General features: G+C 33.2%; 1 protein-coding gene across 1 annotated transcript; it reads right to left on the bottom strand.

The window, feature by feature from the left end:
* Positions 1-1,086: 1,086 nt before the first annotated feature.
* Positions 1,087-15,885, bottom strand: LOC103981940 (UMP-CMP kinase). The gene is made up of 9 exons (XM_009398712.3): positions 15,555-15,885; positions 14,881-14,934; positions 14,530-14,581; positions 13,641-13,758; positions 13,397-13,553; positions 10,430-10,510; positions 10,224-10,331; positions 8,595-8,659; positions 1,087-1,587 (listed from the first exon to the last, which is right to left on the bottom strand). The coding sequence occupies exons 2-9, from the start codon at positions 14,911-14,913 to the stop codon at positions 1,581-1,583; spliced, it is 621 nt and encodes a 206-aa protein (XP_009396987.1). The 5' UTR covers positions 14,914-14,934; positions 15,555-15,885; the 3' UTR covers positions 1,087-1,580.
* Between the last annotated feature and the right edge of the window lie 3,065 nt (positions 15,886-18,950).

Here is an 18,950-nt window from a genome sequence, read left to right as displayed (position 1 = left end):
AGAGTTTTTTTATTTATTTGAATGAAAATTAGAGTGGTAAATTTCAAAATAAGGGATGACAAAATCCCTTTTTTCTACTTATCCTTAAATATAGGATTTGAGATTTTATAAGATGATGAGAGCCTAAGCGGTTTCTAATAAAAATTAAGGTGTTGATATATTCCAAAAATTTATTATTTGTAAATTACTTTAGGATTTTTTATATTTGTGTTCATTTATTGTAGAAAAATGATAAATAATGATGAGATATTACACAGGCATATTTTTTAAAAAAAAATTGACTTGCATATTTTACTAATAAATAAAAAAATGATTATACACAATCCTTTAAATCTTCACAGATCTTAATTATTGATTTTAAAATCTCCATAGATTTTTCTTTATGACTCAAGTCACATATCATATAGTCGTTTGGTCATATTAGTTTGCTAGTATTCGATGTGGTTATAATATTTTGTTCAGTTCCAAACTATCCACTTAACATTTGATCCATGCATAATTGAAAATTTTATCTAGATTTTGAGTTCGAGTTTGAATAAAATATTGGTCATGTCTAAAGTCTCAAACTCCAAAAATGAATTAATCTCGAGGTGCTCCGCTCTATACAAAGCACGATGTCGGGAGGGAACTTTCGATATATTCTCTTCCATAAATAAATTAGTTTTCAATGTGATAATATTCTAACCTTAATTATTATACTCTATTAAATTTTTACTGCAACTTCTAAATCAATTTTTAAATCAGTGGTTGACTTTTCTCTATTTCCAATTTATAATAGATCAAATTCAAAACAAGAGTATCCTTTTTTCTTTTTTTTTTGAGATAATACAACCGTGCGTTGATATCTCACTAGATATTTTGCCATACCTTTTAATAACCCCTAATGCTTTCAAAACTTACAACTTTCTCGATAGTTATTTTGTCATACCTTTTAATAACCCCTAATGCTTTCAAAACTTACAGCTATTTAAGGTGCATGAAGTATTAGAGAAGGCTAAATCATGATATGATACATATACCGAACCGTATCATAAAACAAACAATGTCTAATACATCGGTAAAATAAACAATTAAAAGCCACAAAAATAACAGAAAACAAAATTGCCATTAAAATTCTCACGGAAAATGTCACTAAATTCTCATGTCAAGCCCGATACAAAAGGTTATACAGTTCCTCAACATTGCCATTATAAAGCAAGCACCCTCTCTTCAAACCCAAGCCTATCACCCAGCGGATATCTCAGCTAGCAAAGCATGTTGAATAGGAAACGAAGTTAAACTGAATCTGAAATTTGATGTCCATCTGCTTGCTAAGTGCTACCTGATTCTCTTTTTTTTTTCTTTTTGGTCCCCTTTCTTTTGGGTGTCCAAACACCTTGAAGTTTAGTATCCAATAATTTTTCTTCAAGGACACGAGCAGAATTTTACTTTCGAAAAGAAAGGAAAAGAACATGGGAATGGGATCATTTGCAAATCCTCGTAAAAATCTGAGGAAACAGATGAACACCACAATGGCTATAACTGACAAAATCCAGGACTGTCCCTTCACGTCTTAAAAACTTCAAGCATTTCATTGCATTTCATATCCTGTTATACAACAATAAAAAACAAGTTAACGCTTTCAACCAGAACAATTGCAAAACTATTTTTCCTCTCATGCTTCTTAATGTAAACCAAGAGCACAACATTCTTATGCACAACTGTCACTCTATGTGATAGTAATACAAAATAATCAAGTGCAAAATAGCCATATTCAATAGACTAGTTTGACATGAACAATATAGCTTTTTTATAAGGATTATAAATGATATTTCTCACTAAAACAATTTATTATAAGGCCTTTACAAATGTTAGGAAGTACTGACACCAGCTGAATTTGCAGATCACAGCACCAATTTGGTCAACTTCTTAGATTCAGTGGATGTCTTACTATGGTTTGCAAATTACAACCAGATCAGAAACAATGACAGACCATTTTCTGACCACTTATGAAATTTTGGTACATATTTCTAGGACCAACCAATAGGAGTAATATCATTGATATTGTTACATGGTAGATATTCCTATGCCTGATTCTTTGCATAATAAAATTCTGAAAAGGTGAAAATATGTAAAAAGAATTGTTGAGTCAATAGGCTTGCAAAACACTTTTTGCATTCATGAGTTTTTGTAGCGTTTACTAGAAATTTTCCCAAAACAAATGTATCAACAAATTATGGAACAGAGTGTTGGGTAAAAAAAATCCAGTAGGCATCACCCACAGAGAAGATAACTGATGAAAATTAAGGCACTTTACAAATCCACACTAGGTGCGAAAAAAAGAAAGGCTAAATCAAGTCCATTTGGATTGATAACGAGCCTGAATTCAGGTTCAATTGAATATGTTTCCAACATCTTTTTCTTTTTCAAGTGGAGGGAGCAGACCAAAAGAAAAACAGTGTCTTTTGTCTTAGAGCCCTCTAAAGGGTGCAAGGGCCTCATTCTCTTCCATAATTTACAAGCCTTCCGCTTATTTGGATAGCTATAAAGTATTCCAGGGGTTTGAAAGTTGGGCTTGGGACATGTCATATACTGGTCAATTTGAAAAGACCAATATTTGGCTGACGGATTGTCGTGTACAGGAGAACGAAGGAGTTGACTTTATAGCAGGAATTTCTTGCTTGCTGGATGCAAAACTGGAATAGAACATGCTATAAAACTGTGTGTTTGAAAATTAGAAGTTGAATCTGATGCTGAGCTTCAGATTAAACCTCTGAACAACGGGAAGACACCACCCTGGAGCCTTTTGAACTTTTGAACAGCTTTAGAAATATTCTAAGCCTGATTGATAGGTCTAATGAATATAAATTTTCTCATATATATCGTAAGGATAATTATTGGTTAGCTATCTTCTATGGTTTCTAGAGTTTCTGTTATCTGTAGGCAAGATTGGCTTCCGCAATGATGATGCATTTTATGCTCAGAGGAGCATCAGGCATTTTGTAGAAGACTCTTAAAGTAATATAGTTACATTTTTGGATTTTTTTTCTTTTTTAAGAATAATTTTTGTGCCTTAAAGACTATTTTTGCAAAAATTCGCACATGGCAACATCTCCTATATTCCTAATTTAGTTTTCCCTAGATTGCTCAAAGAGGGAAAAAAAAAAGATGTCAATAAAAATTAAATGAGACAAACAAATTTGGTACCATTGAAGATTACAAATCTTGATTAGAGATTTCATCTTTACAATAAATTTTATCATTTTTCAAAAAATGCAAGCATACAGGAATATCATCAAAAGGAGAAGATGATTTTTTTAATTATTTTGAAAATTTCTCCTCAGTAGAAAATAATAAAAAGTCATTATGTTGTAATTTTATTAATTGTGTTTTTCCTTATTGTTGCAGTGTTTCTTTTCTTTCTTGTACTTAGGTGCCTATAAAAAGGGAATAGAATTGCAATTAGAACATCAACCAATGAAATGGATGAACTTTCTGTACTACTTATGTGAGTGGTTAAACTACAATCTACCTTGATAAGTAAGATTGTAGTTGCCACTACTGGAAGATAGTGGACAAATCTCATGATAAGTAAAGCAAATTAAGAAGCAGAACATCGTTGTTTTTCTCTCCCTTAGAGCTCAGTGTGTGTTTGAACTTGTGCTATTTGTACTTTCACTGTTAAAAATGAGTTTTTTTTGTGAATTGAGTGTGTTTCAACTTTCAACAATCATTCAAACGTTCCCCTTTCTGTTTTGTCCTTGTTTTTCTCTTTCCGCCAACCACCTAACCAATCCTGAAACCCTTACATCTTCTTTAGGTTGTCCTACATGAATATCTCATGTATTCTGCCCTCACTTTTCGGTTTGTTAGTAATGAAAATGCCTCAAAACTTCACCAAAGTGATCACATGATTAAACCAAGGAAATCAAACATCAATTTATGATAGTGAGATAGAATCAATTTGTAGCAAGCTACATTGTTGCCTCTATAGATAATTTATGGGTAAGATATATGCAGAATAAGATCCATGCAGCCAACTACAAATAATTATGTATTGATGGTTTGTTGTTATATATAACATTGAATAATAATGTTCAGTAAACTAGAAAAATAGGGCAAGGAAGAAGCATGAATGTATCACATAATAGTTGTAGGCTTGTAGCATTGAATCAACTATGAACACTGACAGAAAACTGCTCAAGATGATAAAGGCATGTCTAAGATTTAAAGATAAGAAGAGAAACTTATGTATGACATAAGAAAAATTAGATGAAAGTAAAAGGATACAAAGATGGACGTACTAATGAAAAATTTTTCCTACAATAAATTTGAACTTTCTTAGGAAGAAATTGAGCAAGGTTTTAGAAAGCAGATGCAAAATTGTAACGAACATTTATGATAGAATCTAGTAGTATTTGGGTGTGTGACTAGAATATATTGTTGCAAACTTTGACTTGTTCACGAAAAGACTGACTGGTGTTCCGAACTACAGACTACATGATGCGAACTAGATTCTTTGTTAGGACAACCAATCACATTACCTTTGAACTAATAGATATAGAATAACATAGTGGCTTTTGTAATAGATAGGTACAATGATGCAGCACATAAGATATGCCCACCACATGGAATTGTCAGCAGGATCAGTTTTTTGATGTTTCTAACATAATAGAATATTCCCTAAATCTGTACCCTTGAAACTTATACATGATACCTACAACTTCAGAATAGATTAACAAAGAATGAAGACCAAGAAGGAAAGAAGGATTTAATTTTCCATGAGTAATAATGTGATTGCTAAACATCAACTTCTCATCAATAAACCAGTTAAGCTCATCTTTAATTAGCTGAGGAACATTTCATCTTTTTTTTTTTACTTCTTTTGGAACATTAGCAAAATAAAGAACAGATCCGTATCCAAAGTACATGTAGCATGCTCAGATTGGTCTAGCAAAAAACTTTTGATAAATACATGTTGCAAAAGGCCGACAAAGTAAAATCACTACCACGAGAATCATGGAAGTGGTATATGGATAAATAACATTAAAGCATAGAGCATTGTTGATATTATACACAGATCATTTGGGTTTAATCTGACATATAAGAAAAAATGATGAAAAAAATGATAAATCCGCTCTAGACATGCTTTCGGTGTTTTTGAGAATTTTCCAATAGGCAAGTTGCAAGGGATATGAAGTGGTGCCATCAGTCGATGGCTAGGAGATGTGAAATGTCAATTTCTCAGCATCCTAGAACCCTTGGGTAGCACCAGATTGTATGGAGCTTCGATTATATGTCTAAGGATGGATCATTGCTTGGTCTTATTATCGATGTCGCATTCGCACTTGTGCACAATGACTTGTTTATGGTGGATTGCCTTGAGTCCTTTGTTGTGTGATCATTCAGAGCTTGCGAAGTCCATATTTTTATTTTGTAACATCTATAAAGCAAGGATCATAATTTCGTACTGTACTAGAGTTTCGAGCGCAGCTCGGTACGATACGATATAAAGTACCGATAAATAAATAAATATATATATATATGTTTAAAAAAAAAAAGGCAACGATGTCCTCCTTTTTCTGCCCGCGTGGGGAGAAGAAACCGAGGTTTCCTTTTACCCGCACAAAAAAGGGTGATGAGGCGATGTCGCCACCTTGTCGCCTTGTTTCTTTTGCTCGCGTGGGGAGAAGAAACGTCGCCTCTACGACGCTCCGTTTCTTCTCCCTACGACATCACCAAGGCTTCGTCTCCCCACACAGATGAGGAGAAGTCGCCGACGACACCGAGGCCTCGTCGCCTCAGATGAGGAGGCAGCATCTCATCTGTGGCAACCGACGAAGGAGGGCAACGACGGCTCAGGATCATCAAAGGAGAGCGGCACCGGATCTCCAGGTTCTCCCTTCTCTTCTCCCTCTTCTTTCTTCTCCCTCGGCTCTCCCTCGGCTAATACCACCCGGTAACGGGCAGTGACGATCGAAATCGACTGTCACAAACCGATTTAGGGTGGTAACGAGATAGAAGCAACCCCGATCGACAGTACCGCCCGATACGAGCGGTATTATTCGAAATTAAAATCCTTGCTATAAAGTATCCTTTGCAAACGAACATAAGAAGGGTGTCACATTATTTAGACAAAATCAGCTAAGTCACAGTTATGCTAGTGTTGTGCCAATGGAATATTATATACAAAGGCGAGGCCACTGTTTGGCTTGTTTTGACTAGCATAAAGGGTGTACCAACCATTTTATGCCAAGTTATATTATGCCTACAACATACCAAAATTCCCGTCCTGTCAATATTTAAAACCTTACTATCAAGAAATTATTAATCATTAGAAATCATTATTGTTATGTTCCTCAAAAATTTAATATAATAGAAAAGCCTACCACCTGAAATGGTAAGACTGCATAAATTACCCCTTCTTAAACCCTATATCTGTCAAAGCCTTCTACAATTGTCACCCTTCTTACCTTAACCTATTAACTTTCAAGGGTTTAAATTGGCACCCAAGTGTTCGACTAGGCACTCAGGTGCGGCGAGGCAAGGCCCAACATCCTCAGGCCTTAACGAAGTGTCGCCTAGGCACTCACCTGAACCCAGGCATCAAGCGCCTCGGGTAAGCACCTGGTTCAAACGAAGTAGCCGAACCAGACTATTAAATCCGATTCGGCTAAACAGTGGCTAGTTAGTTTGATTGAACCAAGCTACAGACTACTACTATACTTATAAAATAACATAGAGGTTTTAATCTCCCACCATATCTTCCAATAGCTTCAATCATCTCTTTAAAATTGTCTAAACAACAATTACTAAAGGGAAGACCAGCCTGATCGAACAAATAAGCAATGTGCTAAATTGTTCTTCCCCTTATTTCCTTATCACAAGCATCACTTATATTTGTTTGTCTTAATTTTGCTCCTGATTGCCCTTGTTGCATTTGTGGCCCTTGATACATATATAAGTCCATCGGTCCTTTTTTATCCTTCCTAACAACCATGGCTTCTTTTTCTTTTTTGTCATATACTCTTTTCCGACTTGGATTGATACTTTGAAAATAATCTTCTTCTTCATCATCTCTAATATATTCAACATTATCCTCAAATAAAATCTCATAAGATTCATTCCTTTGCACTTTTTTTTCAGTCATAAAAGTCAATTATTTATGAGGCTATGGATAGAACAAAGAAGACGATTAAAAAGTCTTCTGATGGAAATGAAGAAAAGTATAATAAAATATTTGCAATCATTGATGAAAGATGGAATTGTCAACTTCATTGTTCATTATATGCAACAAGATATTATTTGAACCCAAAATTCTTTTACAAGAACACCTCCATTAAGTTTGATGCAGAAGTTGTAAATGGGTGCAAAATAAGTTCCAAGCCTTGAGGTGCAAGATAAGATCATACGTAAATTATCTTTACATAAGAATGTCGATAGTCTTTTTGGAATTTCAATGGTAGTTCAATCTAGGACAACTACATCCCCAGGTATTTATAAATTTATATAATTAATTTCATGTATAATATATTATTGTTAATAAAGTAAATTTTGCAGTTAGATTGTGGAATCTATTTGGAAATTTCACTCCGAATTTATAGCAATTAACTATCAAAATTCTTAATTTGACTTGTAGTGCTGTAGGTTGTGAGCAAAATTAGAGTGTTTTTTAGCATGTAAGGATCATAGAATATTTTTATTTTAATTAATCTATTCTTTTTTAAATTACATGGCATGATAGATTCATACAAAAAAGAAATCGGTTAGAGCATCAACGATTACATGTCTGGTTTATATAAAGTATAATCAAGCATTAAAGGCTCGTCATAATTTGCGAAATACCATTGATCCGATCTCGTTATAGACATTGATGATTCAAATAAGTGATCGATGGGGAATAGAGCGAACTTGTAAGATACTGAAGATGAGCTTATATTTAAATATGACAGCTTGATATGGGAAGATGTAGCAAGAGCCTTAAGTGTTTAGAGAATTACAGATATATACAAGACATATAATAAAGGCAAAAATAAGTACAAAGGCCTCAAATTCATCTCTTGTCATTGTCGAAGACGAAACATATTTTGATAAAAATGAATGAGAGGAAAAGAAAATTGATGATATGTTTGAAAATGATAATGTTAATTATGATGATAATTGAATTTGATGTAAAACTTTATTGTTTTAAGTCTTTTGACATTTTTGTTATTAGAAGATGGATAATATGACTTGGTAGTTGATACTTTAGATCTTTTTAATTTAATATCGTATTTTTATTTACATAATCATATTTATCAATTGTATTATATATTTTTTTATATTTTAATATTTTATAGTGCCTCACTTCGCTTGAGCTAGTGACTAGCGCCCTCGAGTACCTTAGGACCTTGGCACCTAGTGCTTTGTAAATCACTGTTAACTTTCAAGAATGTGCAAAGAGAAAAAAAAGAACTTTCTCTTCCACTTAACCATATCTAATGTTTGATTACCATGGAAAAGGTAGTCTCTTAGTAAAAAAATAATTTATTTGCAACATTAATTGATAACAATGTATGGCAACTAAAAGTATTGTGTCAATGATACTAATTATGCTGGCATCATGGAACCAGTACCTCAAGGCAGCAAGGACTGGTTGAACTTTTTCAAAAACCTCATTCACAGTTCCTACTGCATTAATCTGCACACGGTGATATTACTGTTAAGTGTTAACACAGAGAATATGCTAAAAAAAATGATAAATCAAATTCTACTGGATAGGAAAGCAAAACTCTAACAGCACTTTACCATAAAAATTTTTATAACTGCTACCACAAGTTATTTAATTAAGAACTTTGATTCACTGGATGGATGAATAAATGATCATACATCTTCTAGTTTAATATATGACACTTGGAGACACTAATTAGTAAAAGATTAAAATTAAATAAACTGAGATGAAATCTCCATTTCAAGAACAAAAAACAATGCAAATTGAATCAGATTTACATTTTTTATACTTTACTATTAAATGATTAAAACTATTTCTGCTATTTGCAGGTATAATAACAGTAGTAACTTTCTCGGACTGGAACTTGAGATTCTAAAATTCATTTAAACCGAGTTATATATAATGTTTGGGTGCTTCAATGAAAAACACATTAATTTGTGCATGCATAATATGGGCTTGATTTGCTAACTCATCAGGGCCTAAAGATGAATTTGAGGAAGAACAGTTAGTTATTTTTGTTAGTATTTAGCTATTTGGAGCTTTGGACTCATGTTGACAATCATTTTCCATTATATCAATAATTTAGATCAGAATAGGTTTGCTTAGGGTTCATGCCCTAGATAGATGAGAGTGAACCATCACAAAGTATAAGTTAAAGGTAAACAAGTTTTCGTTTTTGGCAGTTGACACAGAACCTCATATCTTTCTCTTTCCTCTTTCTGCCATTTGTTAGTTGCTCTTCTCACTCTATTTCACTAATTTAGCATGACAGTGACTCGAACTGACTCCATTTAACCAAATTTCTTAATGTGACTGCTAAATATCAGGGTAATGACATCATTATAACAGAAATATAACAAACCAAGGAGATGTCAGAACCTCATCTTGCCACTAAAACTCCAACAGGACAACGCTGGCATGTCTGCCATCCAAAACTAAACTAGTAGTGGACTCTCCTACGATATAAGCATTTTATAAGTTTTCCAAATAATTTAAGGCTCAGCAATCAGGCATTTAAAGAAATTGTAGCTTGAAAAATTGCTGGAAAGTTTTGGTACAAATTTAAAAGAAAGCTCATTCAAAATATCAATTACCATAGCATCCAGCATAGGTGCTCTTAATCTTTCACCATTCACATGTTTAATGCAGGAAAAGATTGGAACTCTAATAACCTAAGTAAAAAACTTCATGTATCAAGTGGAAATATTGAACATAAATATCCAATAAAGTGATGAACTGCTTTAGTGTTGTGATAAGATAATGTTTCTAGACAAAATGAATTTCCACAAAAACACCAAAAAACCAAACAACCACAACACCTAAAGGGAACACAAAAGAATGGCATCCATTAAAATATATAAAAATATATAGACATTCGAGTGACTCAGTATATCAAGATGAGGCATATAGTATATGTCATTCTGGTACAGGAATATGTAGAACAGGATCTAAGAACTGAAGAAAGTGAAAGGGGAAGTGTTATAAATACCAGTCCTAACAAAAACAAATTCATGGCCTATTATTTTCAAATTACCTTGCAAACTTTTCCTTTTGCAGAGTAATAATCTATTACAGGAAGATTCAGTTTCTTGAACACTTCGAGACGTTTCTTCATTGTGTCAATATTATCATCAACTCTTCCCTGGACAAATTGATCACTTGCAGTAATAATCAACTCAAATCCAAAGAATTATAAATTTTGGAAATATTGAGAATCAAAGTCATTAAAGCAACAACAACCTGATTACGGTTTAGTACTCGTTTAACCATCTCCTCCTCAGGGCAGTCAAAAAAGAGCACAATATCTGGTTCAACCCCAACCTGCACCGAGTAAAGTGAGTCACAGAAAAAAGCCCTTGTTTACAAGTACAATTAAGCATCCCCTCACAGTACATTAGCACTAGAAGGGCAATGTGTTACACATATCTATGCATACTAATGTATAGATATTATTTCCTTGGTTAAAATATGTAATGCAAATCCTATTGATCAGCTTCATGGTATGTTTATTTCTAGAGCAAAGATCCTTGTGAGCTAGCAATTCCTAATAAAAATACAACAGCAGACCAAATTAAATGGTCATGTCAAATACAATAATGGGAAATTGAAAAATCATCTCTATTTCCTCAAAACTTATTAAGAATTTAAGACAACCAGCTATAGATTCCACCAGTGTTGTCACCGACCACTCACCTAGGAGTTCGGGCGACGCGAGGCGAGCCCCGAGCACCTCAACTATAGCAACTTCACTCGAGCACCACCTAGGCAAGTGCCTAGCAATGTGCAGCTCGAGTACTCGCTTGGTCCAACCCAAGCAACCAAACCCAAGTTACACTAGAAATGTCAAGTGGTTTGACCAGCTCAATTTGAAACTGAACGAAGTGGTTCAGTCCAGACCAAATAAGGAATAAGTCACAGTTTGTACCCCCCTACTCCCCCCTCGCACGTCATAAACCCTATCGATCTTGCTATATTTGAAACCAATTTTCCTCCCTCCACTTCCATTTGCTTCCTCTCTAGTGGTAGTGACCTTGTGTGTACAGCCATGATGGGTGCTTCCTCCATTGATCCTTCCTCTCCAATGGCCACAATTCCGAGTGCACATTTGTCATGGCTATTTCCTCCAATGTCAAATGCTTCCTCTCTAACAAACATGACCCCTGGAGGTGTCTCTATCAAGTGTGGCAACATCCCCTTTCCTCTCATGCATGGACCCCTTCCCCCTAATGATGTTGATGATTTACGTGGACGTTTATAATCATTGACTTTATTAATGAAATTGTTGGAATTTTACTATAAATCTTCTTTTGTTTTATTGTGTTTATTATTAGAATTAAATAACTTAATACTTAAATGCTTTATAGATAGTTGAACTAAGGATTTTAATTTCGAATGATATCGATCCACCAATAGACCGATACATGGACCGCCCGCTACTGGGCGATATCATAGATTGGGGTTGTTTTCGCCCCATTACCGTAGCGGGCGGTATTAGCCGAGGGAGAAGGAAAAAGAGGGAGAAGAAAAGGGAGAACCTGGAGATCCAATGCCGCTCTCCCTCGACAATCCCGATTTGCCACTGCCCTCCCTCGTCGGATGCCACAAATGAAATGTCACCTCCTCCTCGTCTGAGGTGACGAGGCCTCGGCGTAGTCAACGACTTCTCCTCATCTGCGCGGGGAGAAGAAACGAGGCAACGTCGCCTCTTTTTTTTATTTTTTAACATCTATGCTCGTACCATACCAAGCTGAGATCAAAACTTCGGTACAATACGAAATTGCAATCCTTGAGTTGAACATATATAATTTGATGTTTTGATAGTATTTTTTTAATATGAAATGATATGAAACTCATGTATTTTACTATAATGATTGCTTTATCCATAATTATATTTTTATAATTTTGTACATCGGTGGGCATCTCACTTTATTTAGACGAGAACCTAGGCAAGCACCTAGCACCTCCAGCATTTTAGAACCATGCACCTTTTAGCACCTAACATCTTTGACAACATTGGATTCCATGAGCAACCACTAGGGAAGTTAGGCTCATGTACATGCACAATAGATTTTCTTACACTCTTCTGAATAAGACCTAAGTTCCTATCTATTATCAACATAGTCCTGCAAATAGTCCCCTTAAATAATATGCAATACTATGTAAGCATATCTTAATTCGTGGAAACACATTTATAATTATTTCAACACATCATTGGCACTCATCATGTTGAACTTATGATTAGAACCACATTACTATAAATAACAAGAGAAAAGACCACATGAAAGCATCATCAATATGGCGAAAATGTTCTCCCACCAACCATAATCCATATAGTGATTGTATTATAATTATACCACAAGACATATACCATGACACTATTTTTCTAGAATTATATACCTGAAAAAAATTAGCATAGCAACTGAAAGATATCCCTAATAAATAATATCTTAATATTTAGATATGAGAAAAAATATTTTCCTTAAAAAATATTATAACTGATGGTAATAAATGATCACTAGGAAATAGAAGTGATGAACCTCAATTGCTGTTGTTTTATACAATAATAAAGTTATTAATATAAGTTGCCAATATAGATACTAGAGACTATAAAGTCTGGACGCAACAGTCAGCAATAGATATGGATTCAATTTAAAGGTCTTAAGTTTTCATAGATCCAGTATTTATCCAAAACTGCAATTGCATATCAAGCAATAAGGTCTATTTGTTGTGGGTAAGCCATTGACATTGAAGGTATGAAACTGATTTCAACTGAAAGAGACTAATAAAGATAGTGACGAAGGACAATACTGATCTCATTCTAACAAAAAGAAAGTAACAAAATATGGCAAAGCAGGATTTGCAAGTCCAATCTACACGTAGCATGTGGCTTGTAGCCACAGTTTATCATAATTAGAGACCTTCCTTTGATCTGATCCTAATTAATATGTGACTTTCATCTCGTGTAATTACCAATTATATCATGTATAATACTTTATGAAGATGATAAAAACAGATTCTTAATAACAGAAACAATAATAACCTTAGTTAGTCAATTATCATTTCTATGTATTAGATTACTTGGAGATCATGGCACAATATGCAAACACGTAAAATAGCGAAAGTAACTAGATGAGAACATACAATTATATATATGAAAAGATGAGTGACTTAACAACCCAATAGTAAATAAAAATGAAAAAAACTCACAATCCTCTCGAAAGAAATACGATTTTCTTCATTTCGAGGAAAACCATCAATTAGAAACTTATGGTTCCCACTTGAATGAATTGCTTTCCTTAGCAAGTTGACAGTTATTTCTGAAGGAACAATCTTCCCGTCCTTGATTATGTCATGGATCATTGTTCTACGGAGCAAAATTTGTTAAGGCAAAGTTTTCTTATTGACATCATAAAATAACATGTTAAAAAGAATAATGACTCTGACTACATACCCATTTTCACTATTGGAGGACATTTCCTCTCTCAACAGATCACCAGCACTCAGATGTGCAAATCTGAAGGTTTCAGCAATTTTCACACATTGGGTTCCTTTCCCACTGCCAGGACCACCTGGAACACGCGAAATAACTTCAGCAAGCTATGAAGTCTGGCTAGAATTTCCATGAGTAATAAAACCTAAATTCAGATGAGGTAAAAGTCACTGATAAAACTTGCTCTTGCAGTAATCTGATAATTTAAGTAAACTAATACTCTATCTAGTAGTAAGGCATAATTTCAGCACTGACAGAATGTCTTAAAAAGTATTAACTTGTGTCTCATCAACATTAAAACTAAGTTTACTGCCAAATAAGGTAAAAAAAGGCAGAAAAACTTTCTCTTGCAATTTATTCAAGGAGACTAAGACACTTCTCAGGAGTGAGACATACTGGGCTGTTTCAATGACTTAGAAGCATTGAATCTATTTCTTTCAACATGTGCATGTTTGCATTGAGCTGGCTAAAACATTTAATCAACACATTAACCAAGGTAACATGCATGTGAAAAGTATGAAAAGCAAAATCTTCTAGATATTCTTCATCACTCAGAGTGAATGTTTAAGATTTATTGTGCATTATTTGATACAAAAATACCCAAATTATGGAAATACATTTCTTATTTGGCATACATGGTCAAGTACATAAACTAAACCAAAGTAAAGCACAGTGCAAACAAGAGTGATAATAAATGCATTGCAAATATATTCATAAAAAAAGCTTCCAATTAGCTTGTCTGTAGATTAAAAAGAAAAGAAAAGCTATAGAGAAGCCCAATTTAAACAAATAATAAGTTATCTAAAATAATATTATTTGTGTTTATCAAAGTTCAAATTTAATGTCTTACCCAAAACAAAAGCTATAAAAGGATTGCATCTGTTAGATGAAGCCTCTGTCGCCTACAAGAGATAAAAGGAACGGATGAGAAATAAAATTCACAAAAGTGTAAACAAATTGCTGATAGCATCGCTATCACTAATAAGAAAAGTAACACCAAACATATTAAACAGTAGACATAGTCCAGTTACATTTGCTAAAAAGTAGTACCAACGTATACTAAAAAAAAAAGAAACAACTAACTGCATGGACAAAAAGCTTAAAGCATGTGATATATCCCATGATGCAACAAAGTTCAATGCAGTTGTAGAAGTTCCATAAGAAGAAACTAGGCAACAACAAAGTGAATATAGATGCATACCAATTTTGCAATCACTGTTTTGAAGAACGCCATGAACCTCAAAACATTTGGCACCTACGGTGGACATCCACACATAATAAACAACAAACAATGTTTATTCAAAAGCAAAGAAGCTAGTAATAAGAAAATCAGATGGGTCCATATTTGGCAGAAAAAAGTAAACAATACAAGTCCCAATATTTTACTTGATTTCTGCAACACGATAGAGAATGCCGCTTGCAGGAAGAGAGAATTTACGAACAGACCAAGATCATATAAGCCAGATCCGATCTGAATCTTTGACAACTAAAAATTGATCGAATCCCATTGATTTTTTTCCCCGAACTATGACCAAAATCCCGATTAGATACAACAATTAGATGGAAATGTGGAAAACATTTTCACTTTCAATGGACTTTAGATAAAGATTCTTATAAGGAAAAAACCAGAACGCTTGAAGATGATAAATTATGCAAAAATAACCATCAAGGAGGATAAACAAAACTTATAACTTCTGTTCTAGTGATGCGGAACTTCATATTTGAAATGATTTACCCCATCAGCATTTCTTTAAATTTACCCGTCTTTCTCAAACCTTAATAAGACATAGATCAAAATTCACGTTGTTTAAGAATAAATGGTTTTGTTCCCTTAACAAAACTGTAGAAAGATAAGCACAAGACATTAGAAAGAACCTTGATTTTTCAATTGAAAGATAAATCTCTACTCCCTGTAGGAAACCCAAGAAATGACGGTGGCACGTTGACCGGCGGCCTTATTTGTCATTGATCACATGCGCTCTGTCTGACGGTCGACAGCAGCCGAAACGGCAACGATGACGGTGGCGCGTCACCGATTTGGCGGCGGATTTCAACTCGAAAAGGCGTTTTAGAGAAAACAAACGCCGGTGAAGAAGTCACGAAAGAGCACTTCTCCCGCCGACCTTGACGAGGAAGCAAATAGGTGTCCGGAGAGGGTGCTCATGCAGTGAAGTGGAATTTTGATTGAATTTAGGGTTTTTCTTGGATCCATCCGATCAGAGGATATTACTATTCGTAAACCTTTTTTTATTATTTAAAATCCTATAAATAAACATATTTATTTTTTAATTTTATAATTTAATTCTAATAATTTTTTTCATTCTTACATAAAATCAATTTTTTTTCTCCTTCTCTTTCTCCTTTTTTAATAATAAGAGATAACATAAAACAATTAAAAAAGAAAATGAGACGAATTAAATATAAAAAATACGAAATAGTTTTTAATATTTATTAAAATAATTTAATATTTTTAATATTATATATAAATAATAATTCAAAAGACATCATTTTTTAATCAATTACATTAAACTAGGAGTTGTTATGTTTCAAATATTTACAAATTATCTAATAAAATATGTGAAAAAAGATAATTAATTGAGACTTTGCAATGAAACTAAAATACAACTCTTATGTTTTTTATAATACTTAGTGAATATACAAAAGGTTCAGATTCTTTTTTAAAAATAGTGTAATTGTGTAAATCTCTATAAATTCCTATCATTTTTATAAAATCATAAATGCACAAATATATATATATATATATATATATATATGGTGAAACAAATTTTAAATTTATTTTTTAAAATAAAAAAAAATATTATTTTAAACTTAAAAATATCATAATTAAGTCAAATATTTATGACTCATTAAACCTTATTTAATTTCCTAGGATTATGTAAATGTTAACTTTTTTAATTATACCATTATTAAAAAATAATACAATTTGTTATATCTTTTTAAATTGTTAACTTTCCTTACTAATTCATTTACAAATGAGTAATACAATGTACGTCTTAGTTGAACAAAAAATTTAATTAAATTATAATTTTTATATCTCTTTTGTACGAGATTTTAATGCATGTATGAACATAATTAAGCCACTATATTACTAATATGATCATTATTTTTTTACAAATCACTAATATGATCATAGTTAAGACTCAACACTTGGAGTTCGATCAATCTGAATATGATATAACACATCGGTTTGGACGTCATGTCAATCTCCAAAGACGATGGAGCATCGTAACGATACAAGACCATTATTATATAAATTGATATCCCCATCTATGTATTCATTATGAGTGTCACTAAACTAAATTTTAATATTCAAACTAAACCAAATTTGACTTATTAAATCAACTATATTCCTTTAAATTAAATCAACTCATTCGTTTTACAACAATTTAACTTAACCCAAGATTTAGACTGATTCAAAGTAAATGAAAGTTATTTTTAACAATAAAGTAAATGATAGATATTAAAATTAAATGGTATTAATATATATTTATTTGATAAAATTGAATAAGCTAATTGTACATCTTACCATCACATTCTTGTGTCTTTTGGCAAGAATTTCAATCACAAAATATCATAGTCCTTTTTGCCAGTAAATGAATGAGTCAATGAATATATCATAATACACTTAGAAGCCCTCTAATGGTTTGGGCCATTGCATTCCTCGAACGCACATATAACCCTGATTGATGGACATTACATAATTCATCCTTTATCTCTTTAATGTTATCTCGGATATATAATTCATTCTCTGTCTCTTTAATGCTATCTCGGATGTTAGCACTAATAACACCAAGTGAGGCTTGCTCTTTATAGGCTGAGGATATTGACTTCTTTCGACTTGTCTTAAAGAACTATTATCAACCACCCTCTTGCACATAGAGAGTTGGAGGCACTTCGGTACCCTATTGGCTCAACACCAATCTAGGATGTAAATGTTGGGACCTCCTCTCAATTATTTCATCAAGAAGAGCGAAAGAGAAAATATGATTAGTTTAAAAAATAATAGTGATAACAATATATATATATAATAGTAATAATAATAATAATTATTATAATTATTATTATTATGAAATCGGATAAGACTCGAGAAGGTAGGAGAACTATACTCTTTTCACCTTAATCAACTTACGTGCTTTAACAACATATATACCATCTATTCCAAGGTGAAGTGCCACCGATATTTCATCATGATAAAAGAAATTTTATACCTTAAAACTCTTATTAGAGCATAAAGTCTAATAAACTTTGTAGCCACTTTCAAGTTAGAAGGAACAAAGAGTTGGCCCTTAAGTATACATAGTACGAAGAGCAAAAAACACATTAACGGTCAAGGCGACACTAATGTTGTGAGATAATCATAAATTATGTGTCAATGAGATAAAAGAAATCTTTCTTCACTCCCTAAGGACTAGATGGAAGGGGTTCTAGATATTTTCTTTAAGGGCATTGATGTACACAAGTGTTTATGAAACAATATGAAAAGTCAAACTAAACAATTAGATGATCGAGAGCTTCGGACTCAGACTCTTGAGTTGAGGTCAAAATAGTATCCTCCACTCAAGCTTTTTGTTTCCTAAAACTATGACAAACGAGAGACACCTTTAACACAAGGACCTCGATATTCTTGAAAGGGAATGAGCTTGATCAAAACATTTTAAATAAAAGAAGAGGATATACTAGGAGACAGGATGTCTAGACTAGTGATGCCCCTAGTCTCAAACTCTCACACCAAAGAAAAAAAAGAAAGAAAAATACTCGTATTCTGGATTGGAAGGTTTTGGCTATACTTTCCAACTTAGAAATCTAAAGTTCTCATATTCTCCAAAAAGCAAGGGCTCAGCGATAGATTTATGGGTGCTGCATGACTTTTGGCCTTCATTACTCACCTAAATGATAGAATACATGACAACCCCTGATTCGCTAATGTCATACCTTTCAGGAAATTGATATGTTAGAGATCTTGATTGGCATATTACTATAACTAAAACAAATCAAATACTGTACATTTGTTTGCAACAACTAGTGGCACTAGGCAAACAATAGTCTTTTAATGCAACCAGGTCAAAGTTGCAAAGCGCTTTTGACCTACAGTGTAACCGTGTCAAGTAAAAAATATCATTTATCTATGATGTGATTATGTCATCATCTACCTATGACACCATCATGTTATACCATAACATGTCATCTACCTCCCAACACAATCATGAAGCATCATCTACCTCAATCATGTTGAATCGGAAAGCATATTAT

Source organism: Musa acuminata, chromosome BXJ2-4 (genome assembly GCF_036884655.1).
Source record: "Musa acuminata AAA Group cultivar baxijiao chromosome BXJ2-4, Cavendish_Baxijiao_AAA, whole genome shotgun sequence".
Lineage (NCBI taxonomy): Eukaryota > Viridiplantae > Streptophyta > Magnoliopsida > Zingiberales > Musaceae > Musa > Musa acuminata.
This window is presented reverse-complemented; position numbering and strand designations above follow the sequence as displayed.